Here is an 11,495-nt window from a genome sequence, read left to right on the forward strand (position 1 = left end):
TTGTTTATTGACACACACTGGTTACATAAAAGAGATTAAACCAAATCTATATTTTCTCTCTTACCTCTAGTCGTATTAAGGAATGCAGTTCTTTAATTTTGCTTTGCAATATCAGTGAACCATATCAAAGGGACTATTTCTTTGCTAGAAAGTACTTCCAAAGAAAACAGCTGTCAAAAAATCAGTACGGCTAAATACAACTGCAAGTGATCATTTTTTCCCCTGTAATTTTGGGGACCCTTTAAGTCAAAAAAGCTCTCTTTGTAAACGAAAAAAGTTACTTCCTCAAATTAAAATTAAAACCCAGTGAAGAAATACTGTACAAAGGCTGAAGCTCAGAGAAAATATGACTATATGTTTCCGCCGTTGGTATGGATGAGTGAGGTCATTTTGAAATCCTGTAACATCCAGTTTCATCTTATCTACTACTGCATGAGGACTCCTCTGTTTAAGGACTTTTTCCCAAAATGACAGAGCCGTCTAACGACGCATGACAGGCTGAACATATGCAACTCATGTCCCTGGAGTTCAAATATGACTCAGAGGTAAAAAGCTAAACAAATGATTTCATTAATGTGTGTAAGTGTACTTTGAGACAGGGAGGAATTATGTATTACTTGTGTTTCCATTTAAACTTTATTACTCATGTGTGATAGCCATCAGACATGACGACGAAGTCGAACTCCAGCAGGATCTTTTTTACTAAGAATAAACAAACAAACACTTAAGACATAAATTAGTAAAAAGCACCCCTCTAATGATTTTTAGAACCGCTTTACTAGGCCATTAGAGGCACCAAACAATTATCAAGTGGAACGCTGTGTGAAACAAATCCTGGGAAACTGACTGACATCCAAATTGAGATTTACCAATAAAATTCAAATAAACTGTAAATACAGACAATTTGTGCCTATAAATATATACACAAAAAGTATAGACACTTTTTATTGGTGTTTTAGTTCAATGTTAGGCCCTCAGTCTTTTGAGCCAGTGCATATCATCTCCGTGTGGCGTGTTATGTCCCTTTCTGAGTGCCGCAGGTCACTCCAGACCCAGGACGTAGTTGATGCCTTGCACAAATCCAATAATAACAGGCTGCCATGCCACCAAGTACCGAAGCCAGTCCAAAAGCTGTCCATACATCACATGTGGCCTCTCCCAGCTAAAGAAAATGGGTTAAGGAAAAAACTTTAACAGCAATCAACAATGGCTAATGAATGCCAATTAAAGCCCTTAACACAGTGATTAAGAGGCGGGAGAAACCACTTTCAGTTTAAGGCCAAGAGATACAGTTATCTTCAGTGTAAACTCTGAACAGAGGAACAGGAACTTGATAGATAACCTATAAATGTTTCCTATAGCCTTTAAAGAGCTGTCTGAAAAACACGATTAAACTCTGCTGTTAAAACTTCCCCCGCTGTTACAAAAAGGACGTCTTGGAATGACTGCATTTCCTGGACGCTGCCTGGATGTCAGCTGTGAAAATTCCAAATTTAGATTTTAGGCCCTGCTTTCACTTTTCTATCTTCTAACAGTCGGTCGGTGGCTCTTACTGTACTGTGAATGATGTCTAAAATTACTTTTATTCGCTCGTCATCAGGATATATATAAAAAATAAAAATTCTAATAATGAAGCATAGAAAAACAACAACAGGGAAAGACAACATGCATACAGAATTTTAAAAAAGGATACGGGTTACTGAACATCCTCTTCAGATCCACCTTCTCTTTGCAGTACGGGCACATCTGCTTCTTCCCGACGATACACCATCCTCTTATGCAGAACTCGTGGAACCTGGATGTGGAGTTAAGGCTCGGCACTGCAGAATGTGAGGGTCAAACACTGGCTCAATATGTCATTACTAACTAAAGCAGCTTATTGTTGAAATATGAAATGCATTATATATTTGTAGCCATTGTGCATTCACCTGTAGGGTCAATATTGTTGAAAAACCATGTTATTTCACCTTTTAAGTACAGAAAGTTACCAACTAACGGTCCACACATCTAACTGGCAGGAAAGGCACTATTGTTAGTACTGAGATACGACTTGCAAAGTCAATTATTTTGTTTCTTTCTGTAAAACAATCTTTAATATTGTATTCCATATTTCTATTTGTTGGATACTTTCTGGACCTAGGCACAAATGCATTTCCCTACATGTGCTGTTTATGACACAAATACGTGAGATTTTCATATAATTAGTAAATAACAACCACTTTGGATTTTTTCGTGTGGATTTCCAAGTCTACTTTTGATGGATTTAAAAACACAAAAGAATATTTTGGTCAATGTTTGTTTTAAAAATATCTAAATGTTGGTCAGGTTTTTTCAGATTTTTTAACTTTCTATCAGCTTTAGCAGCTGAACAATTGACTGTCAAAATTGGCAGTAACCGTATAAGATAACCACATATTTGCCACAGTAAACGTAAAGGGTTAAAAGGTTCAATTATTTGAAAAATTAATAAACCACTGTCACAAAATATATCAAACACCAATCATACACTGCCTGGCCAAAAAAAAGGTCACTCTCTAATATTCGTTAGACCGCCTTTAGCTTAGATTACGGCACACATTCTCTGTGGCATCGTTTCCACAAGCTTCTGCAATGTCACTACCTTTATTTCTATCCAGAGTTGCATAATTTATTTCTTCTCCAGCACATCCCAAAGATTCTCAATCGGGTTCAGGTCTGGACTCTGTGGGGGCCAATCCATGTGTGAAATGATGTCTCATGCTCCCTGAACCACTCTTTCACAATCTGAACCCGATGGATCCTGGCATTGTCATCTTGGAACATGCCCGTGCCATCGGAGAAGAAATAATCCATTGATGGAATAACCTGGTCCTTCAGTATATTCAGGGAGTCAGCTGACCTCATTCTTTGGGCACATTGCTGAACCTAGACCAGACCAACTGCAGCAACCCCAGATCATAGCACTGCCCCCACAGGCTTGTACAGTAGGCACTAGGCATGATGGGTGCATCACTTCAGCCGCCTCTCTTCTTCCCCTGGTGCGCCTATCACTCTGGAACAGGGTAAATCTGGACTCATCAGACCACATGACCTTCTTCCATTGCTCCAGAGTCCAATCTTTAAGCTCCCGAGCAAATTGAAGCCGTTTTTTCCCGATTAGCCTACACAGCTGTTTAGTCCCAATCCCTTGAGTTCCCTTTGCATTGTGCGTGTGGAAATGCTCTTACTTTCACTATTAAACATAGCCGTGAGTTCTACTGTTGTTCTTCTACCATTTGATTTCCAACGTTTAAGTGATCGCCGATCACGATCATTCAAGATTTCTTTCCGACCACATTCCTTCCTGGAAGATGATGTTTCCCCGCTGTGCTTCCAGTTTTTAATAATGCGTTGGACAGTTCTTAACCCATGTTGAGTAGTTTCAGCAATCTCCTTAGTTGTTTTCTCTGCTTGATGCATGCCAATAATTTGATCCTTCTGAAACAGATTAGCATCTTTTCCGCGACCACAGGATATGTCTTTCGACATGACTGTTTAACAAATAAGAGCTCACTGCATCAGTTAGGGTTCAATAACTTGTTGCCAGCTGAAACACAATCACCCATGCAGTAATTATCCAATGGGACTCTTACCTATTTACTTAGTTAAATCCAGTTGGTGACCTTTTTTTTGGCCGGGCAGTGTATAAATAAGCTGTCTATTATACAAATGGCAGCCTATGATATGGTTTTGGCCCATCTGCCAAAAAACAGGATGGAAGTAACAGCCAATATTATCAAAGTTATGGCTCTATAATTAAATTTACAGCGTACTATTCTCTCCACTAATCTATAAACAGTTGTGTTATTTACAGAGGAAAGCTGCACAAGATAACAATGGGGGAAGTAATACAACTGCAGATGAACAGACTCATAACATCAACAACATAAAGGTCAGGTTAACTCTTCTAATTCCCTTTTGTGCAGACAATCAAGTTCACAATCGAGTTCTGACACTACCTCTACCATGACTAAGCCTTTTCATAAACATGGAATACCCCATCGTGCAGATCCACTTCTCTTTAGCTGATAACAAATATATACCGGCATGATAATATTTCCGTTTCTGACAAGGAAGGATACACATGGTTGCAGGATAACCTGTACGTGTTCTCAATAATCCCCTCCTCACTGACATCTACCAGGATGGGCTGCCCACACACTGCGCAGATATTGTCGGAGAGGTGCTTGGTTGGCATGCCAGAAGAACTGTAGTACTAAAAAGAAAGAGGGAGAAAGAGGTTATACTTTAGCACAGTGGTTCCTAACATTTTTTGTTTTGTGTACCCCCCCCCCCCCCCTCATCTGTGAGGATACCCCTGCATTTTTCTTCTGTTAAACCGTTAGTAATCTTATTCACCCCAACTGCTTCTTAGATGAAAATCCCTTGTATAATTCACCCTTGATACAAATGCATTCAATTTGACATTAACACTAATTGTCAGTGAGAAATAGTGATATTTAGACTCCCTTCTCGCAGTTTCAATATCTTTTGTTAAGACTAGAACGTTTAATGAGATACTTGAGCTTGCCTGTCTTTCATAAGCTTTGGGGGCGGGACACCATGCTTGTGAAAATAGATTTTTAAATGATTTTGTGTGGAAATACAGTATATTGCTATGCCTAATCTTTCCACGTACCCCCCTGCAATTACCCCTAGGGGTCCCCATTCCCCCGGTTGGGAACCACTGCTTTGGCTTACAGTTGTTCCCCCCACAGATTGGGGCCTACAACTTGTTTACATACCCCAACAGTCGAAGCCATGAAGTCTGCACACATCTCTGCAAAGTCCCTTCCCAGGACCCCGTAGTACAGACCGTAGAACAGTAGTGAGACGCCAAAGTCCATCGCGTCTTCTGGCTTTATCCTGCGGAGAGAAGGCACTGCATTAGAAACGCGGCTCAGGAGGGGTTCAACGTTAGCTTTTATTTTTAAAAAGATGCCTGGTTTAGATTCTCAGATTACGAAACAGTTGGCTATAATGTTTTTCTCATAAACCAAAACACCTCTTGACATATCTGTCTGCGTACCAAAGCTTAAAACTTGTTTTAATGGTCAGCTGTTCCAGGAAATCAAGAAATCTAAGCCGAAGTTTCTGTTTCAGATGTTTATGGATGGAAATGATCAAGTTAGATGATATTTCTAGGTAGTAAGTGGAAATAAAATATATATTACTGAAGGTTATTTGCTGCTCAGTAGTTACATAAAACAGCCTTGTTCATTTAGAGGCTCTAGTGCAGGAGTGTCCAAACTAGGCCCCAGGGGCCAAATGTGGCCTGTTGTCGTTTTTGAATCGGCCCCCAGCACATTCTAAAAGTATGATGGAATATGGCCCCGACATGAAACTTGTCTTATGTTGCACTTCTAAAATATAAATCTAAATATATGATACACAGTATTCATGTGTTAAGAAGCGTAGTTCCTCAAATAAATTCAGGCAATCTTCAATCAAAAAATCCCAATAACTTATTTACATCGTAAGCTTGAAATAGAACCTTCCCATTTCCCATTACTATAAGCATCTGAGGCTTCTGTTTTAAAGAATGAGCTGCAAACACTTTTTGTAACACAATAAATGAACCCTATGGAAAGCTGTGATGTAGCCTGTTTTTGTCTTAAAGCATATTCAAGTGTGGAGCATATTTTACCTACATTTGAATGATTTTGCTAACTTATAACTTAACTTATGAGGCAATACATCCCCCTTAGTGAGGGGCCCAGAACTTTGTAAATCCTTCTGTATGCGGCCCTCAGTGAAGAAAGTTTGGACTACCCTGCTCTATTGGGTTAACTACTATAGGACTTATGGCTGTTTTATACTGAGCTAAAATAAGCAACTTCCACTTCCTGTGTGTAAGAAGCAGAGAGACTATAATTGATCTGACCTTTACAAACAGACAGCAAAATATCGTTGTCATTGCCTAAAGGGAAGTGTCTGTGATAACTACGCAGGTTTGCATCTCATTTTGTTACAGCGGAAATGTTTTAATAAAAGGTATCACATCGTGTTTTACTTGACTTCTCATATAACCACAGTTAACCTTTGAACAAACACACCTGAGGCCAGCTATGGAGTATGTAAACACCATGAAGCAGGCAGTCAAAGAGTTCTCTGCTCTTTTTCCTGCCTTAATCAGTCAAATGATATCATCATTGTGGATGCTGAAGTATTGTAGAGCTTCAATGCACTAATGAAAAGCAATAAACCACAGGGCAAGCTCATAAAAGACTTCAAAATAGACTAAATGGAAGAGCAATTAGGAACTTGGATGACTGGTGGATGTTGTGATGATCAAAAGGATAAAAAAAGAGGCAAAACAACATCATCTAGTGGCAGCTAAATGCTACATGTAGAATGGAGAGCTAGAAGAAACTGAACTTTAAACATCCTAAAAATAGAGAAAATGACAGCTCTTGTCAACAGCAACCTACAGTTTGGAGTTATTTTTAACTATGTCAGTACATATCCACTGAAATACAATGTTATGATTCATTTAGCACCACTGAAAAGATTTGAAGCTAACAATACATACCTGAATATAAGGTTGATACCAAAAAGTGTAAACATGACCACAGTATAGCCGGCTATTCCTGTGGCGTAGCTGATCTTGTACAGGAGGAGGAACCACTTGTACACCAACCTGCCAAAAAAAAGACAAGGAATTTGCTGTCAGAGAATGCCAAAGTCAGGGTATTTATAATAAAATGAGGGCTGTCAGTTAAACGCGTTATTAACGGCGTTAACGCACCTTCCTTTTAACGGAACTATGTTTTTTAACGCACGTTAACGCGCGTGCATTCTGTGACCCTCGGCCCGCTCCCTAGTTTAAGAAAATATCAGGACACCATGGTAACGTTGTGGATCACAGCAGAAACACACTACAAATGGAGAAAGAAAAGTCACTTTTGAATGGAAAGTTGAGCTACAAAGCCCTGCCAGGGTGGTTTCCTCGAAAAGAGCCGAGGTAATATGTACGTGCTGCAAAGTGAATTAAGTTTCCTCCGGAGTACGCAGAGTTTAAAATATCACTCGCTGACCAAGCATAGTGCTGATTCAGAGACTCCACAGAGGACAACATAATAGCTAAATGGTGGCTACAGACTGTAGGTCAGTAAACACTGTGGAGGACAAGGCTCTGCTAGAGACAAAACGACCATCTTAGGAGCCTTGGAGAGACGCCACTGTGAAAAAGATTCATGACTTTGTCGCAGATTGTTGCAATAACATGATGTTTACTGTCTTGAATAAATATAATGACATTATTTTTAATTAATAATAATTATAACTTATAATAAAGAAACATTGTTTCTTTATAAAGGCATAAATAAAGGCAAAGAAACATTGTTTCTTTATTATAAACATAATTTACGATTAATTATAAAGCAATCATATTTATCCACCTACAAAAACTAGAAAAATATCCTTTTTAAGGAACATTTAGAACAGATAAATAATGTGCGATTAACTACGGCAATCATGCGATTAATCGCGATTAAATATTTTAGTCGACTGACAGCCCTAAATAAAATAAAACTGAAGCGTTATAATGAAAAATTAGCAGTCAAAAATATTGTAAGTAAATTGACACAAAATAAAAACAATATAAGAAACTCAAACATTGTGGTCCTGCTAAAAATAAAAATATATTATCTCACTGTCAGAAAAAAAGAAACCTCCCATGAAATTAAAGCAGAGAAATGCAAGTGACTTGACCTCCCAGCAGATGGCACTATGCTGCAATTTCTACACAGTATTCCTGCACACTTCCCAACCATGTCATTGTTTTTATATGAAGCTAAATACTTGTGAGACGTAAAGCTGCCCCTTATTAAAATAAATATCAAACTTAGAATATAAATGAATTCAACTCAAATTAAGAAGTAAAAATAAAGGCAAAACCATTAAAACCTTTGTCAGTCACAAACACATCAATTCACGTAACAGAAAGGCAGCACTTGTCATTTAAAGGGTTTGATTATGGGTGTATGATGGTTATTATACCTGGGTGTGGTACAGGCCAGGGGCTTGCGAGTGGCACGGAAGGAGATGTACGCTGTGATGACGGAGAAGATGAACCACGTGCTCAGGAACCTCCACCAGTGCAGTTTGGTGGTGAAGTAGAGAGGAACTACCCACATCTGGAACAGTGTTACCAGCTACAAGGGAGCAGAGCGAACACATTAGAAAAGGCATGAATACCGGGGAGAAACAGTAACCAGCAGCAGACACTAAGGAAGGGAAATACCATACGCATCCTTAACTGAGAGAGCAAGGATTGATGGATGTATACTGTATGATGCAACATGTGTTGCCAAATGCAGACTTGTGAGGGAAACACTGTGCCAGTACTTATTCTCTTATTTCATCCTTCCCCATCAATGCAAACACACACACACACCCAGCTCACAGGCCATGTCTTACATTGTAAGACTTTGGATGTCTCTGTTTCCACTGCACGAGGACTAGCTGTGCGACGACGAGGGTGACGATGAGGATGAGCACCATCTCGGCGTGCATGGCCGCATGACCTTCGTGTTTGGCGTGCATTCTTGCATGTTCGACCCTGTGGAAAAAGAATACAACATACTCAACTAATGTTACGTAGCTGGGAGACCGTGTTTGTTGTCGTCATAACAAACTCAGGATAGGTGTGCCCTTACAGGTGCGTATCACAGCCCTGCACAATAGCATCTGCTTATGGCAGTCTTTGTGAACTGTCATGAAGTGTTATTACCAAAATTACCCAGTTTCAAGGTTAAAAGTATTTCTGATCCTTTGTGGGTGTAAAGAATTCTCTTAAATAGATCATATCTAAATATTTGTAAATGAGAATGTCTGAAGTTGTTTTCTTTACCAGAAACATTGTGTAATATTCATAACAATGCTTGCAAGAGTAGCTCGGAATTTTTGTCCGTGCAAAGGCTGAATTTGTGTTTAACAGATAAGTGGTCCTTCTATCCCGGTGCATTTCATATGATATACATTGCAAAAATAAATGGAATTAAGAAATAAAAGTGTGTCAAAATCACTAACCTCCACTTCTCTTCTGGTGAAAGCTTGGACAAATCCAACTAAAGAAAGGAAAAATACAAAATGATGACCAATACTGTCGACATTGTATCAAATAAAGGTAAACAAACTGATTAGAAATATCACAGAAAATGATACACCTCAAACAAAAAGGACAACATAAAACTGTAGTTTGCCTTAGCGGAAAGCACAGCATGAGCCTGATTTAAACACAGACACAGTAATTATAATAAACCACTGTTTCATGAATCAACTCTCACCCAGTTGACTTTGAACCTCTAAATCTTACACGCATATCAATGACAGAGCAGATAAAGCGACTACTTGTGCAGCAATGCGCGTCAAACCGAAAAACTATATTTAACAAGGGTGAGGTTATTAAAGTACAACAAGTTTGTTTAGCGATTACAAGTTGTTGGGCTTGTTCAGCTACTTAACCATGACTGAAATGAACAGCCGGCAGCAAGAACTGAAGTGTTCTCTTGTTTTAGAGCTTAATATCAGCAGAGTTAACTAATGAAGACCAACACTGTCTATACCTAGAAGTATCCTTCTCTGGGTACAACAATAATTCTTACTAAATTCACAAAGCATGATGATAGGTACACATTCTTTCCATTTGGATCATCATTTGCTCCTTTTTACATTTCAACAAGATAGGATTCAATCCATAATGCCAACATGTTTGTAAATTGCAAAAGGCTCTGAGCCCTTGATTAGAAATTAGAATACTGTATGTATTGTAATATACACATCTAATGTAGTATAACATCCACACTACTTTCATTTCTTGATGTTTATATAAATATTTAATTATTTATTTTTGACAAATTGCACGACTGTTAGGAAATCCAATTTTCCCCCAGGATAAATAAATTACTTAAAATGAAAAAGATGAACACATTTGAGCCTTTCAATGCTTTCTTACCACTTGATGTGATAATAAGCAGTGAAAAATAGCCATCATGGCACATCAAGTCTAAATATTACAGATTTTCATTCATGAACCTTAATCATCATTGAACTAAAACAAGGATATTAAGTGTTTTTTGCCAGCCTATTGTGATGCCAACCATGATGATGTTGTGCCCCTGCTTTAGTAATTACACCCGTAAAAGTGTACAGCTGTTTCACTGCACTCTGTGGTCTCCCTTCACATTGTGAGCTCCTGCTCAGGTCAGCTTGACATCCAGGTTTGGTTTGACCAAATGATTAAAAATCACACAGAAGTGGGTTGGATGCTTCCTGACACTGCTACACATATTGCACCTTAGCACAGAAAAGGCCATATACTTGACCTTTGACCTAGTCAGCCACATCATCTTTATGTGTAGAGTTCTCTAAACGTATGGGTGTGAAAAATGTGTTATGTGTCATGAATGCAAATGTAATTATTCCTTAACAGCATGTTAGCTTCCTTTACCAGACGAAAGCAACTATATGACTTAAACATTAACCGGCTAGCTAGCTTAGCATAGCCTAATGCTTTTAGGGAGCTTGCACTGCCTTTATAACGAACTGCTATTAGTTACATATATGGAAATGTACTTGTATTTAAAGCCCATAACGATACCTATGCTTGCTAAAAGATGTCTTAACAGTAGCAAGCTGCTTATGTTGAGCTAAACCCGTGAGTAACATTAGAAGCTAGCTAACAGTGAGTTACGAGTTAGCAGCTAGAACCCCAGAATAAACTCACCTCCACCTGTTTATGTCTCAGAAAAACCTCGCTGAGGTCAATAACTCTCACCTGGTGCGGCTCATCGTGATGCTGCAGTCCGTGGTCATGCTCTACACCATCAACCTCCACCTCAAACACCCCGGCCATCTTCGGAGTGCTGCTTTACCGTTCCGGGCCATTAGCATTAGCAACAATCCTCAGTGGCCTTTCCGGTCATGTTTGGGTAGGGTTCTTTCAAAATAAAAGTAAGAGATAATGTAGGTGTTTTTTTTTTATGTAGGTCAAATATATGAAAATGTAGGTCAAATAGTGAAGCCCTGGCTTTCTGTATTTGTTTGTAAAGCCATAGCCTGATATGAATGAAAGGGGTAAACTGATGAATGAAATGCTTATATCAATATCTCTAAGTCCAATAAGATCATGTTTACTGTATTGATAGTTTCATATCAATTTCATTGTATTTCTACAATTTTGAATGAAACAACTTGTTTTCAGAAGTGTTACTCAGTATTGACAACTGCAATGTCGCCTCTCAGTGTAGCTTTAATAAATCCATGGAGTAACACACGATGTCAGTATTTCCTACACGAGTCAGTTCACTGAAAATGTTCAATAGAAAAAGTACGGTCTTTCAAGTACACTAATATTACAGGTAGTAATAGCATATACAACTAGTGAAGTTATCATGTCACGATGCATTGCACAACAAACAGAGTCACACCTTGTATATGAATAAACGGTTGTTCAATTGCAACAAACAGCCAAT

General features: G+C 38.7%; 1 protein-coding gene across 1 annotated transcript; it reads right to left on the minus strand.

The window, feature by feature from the left end:
* Positions 1 to 617: 617 nt before the first annotated feature.
* On the minus strand, positions 618 to 10,952 carry rnf121 (ring finger protein 121). Its single transcript, XM_063895022.1, has 9 exons — positions 10,799 to 10,952; positions 9,052 to 9,089; positions 8,440 to 8,581; positions 8,020 to 8,174; positions 6,551 to 6,658; positions 4,764 to 4,884; positions 4,101 to 4,234; positions 1,694 to 1,795; positions 618 to 1,162 (listed from the first exon to the last, which is right to left on the minus strand). Exons 1-9 carry the CDS (start codon positions 10,874 to 10,876, stop codon positions 1,042 to 1,044), a joined length of 999 nt encoding a protein of 332 aa, XP_063751092.1. The 5' UTR covers positions 10,877 to 10,952; the 3' UTR covers positions 618 to 1,041.
* Positions 10,953 to 11,495: the final 543 nt, after the last annotated feature.

Source organism: Eleginops maclovinus, chromosome 11, assembly GCF_036324505.1.
Source record: "Eleginops maclovinus isolate JMC-PN-2008 ecotype Puerto Natales chromosome 11, JC_Emac_rtc_rv5, whole genome shotgun sequence".
NCBI lineage: Eukaryota > Metazoa > Chordata > Actinopteri > Perciformes > Eleginopidae > Eleginops > Eleginops maclovinus.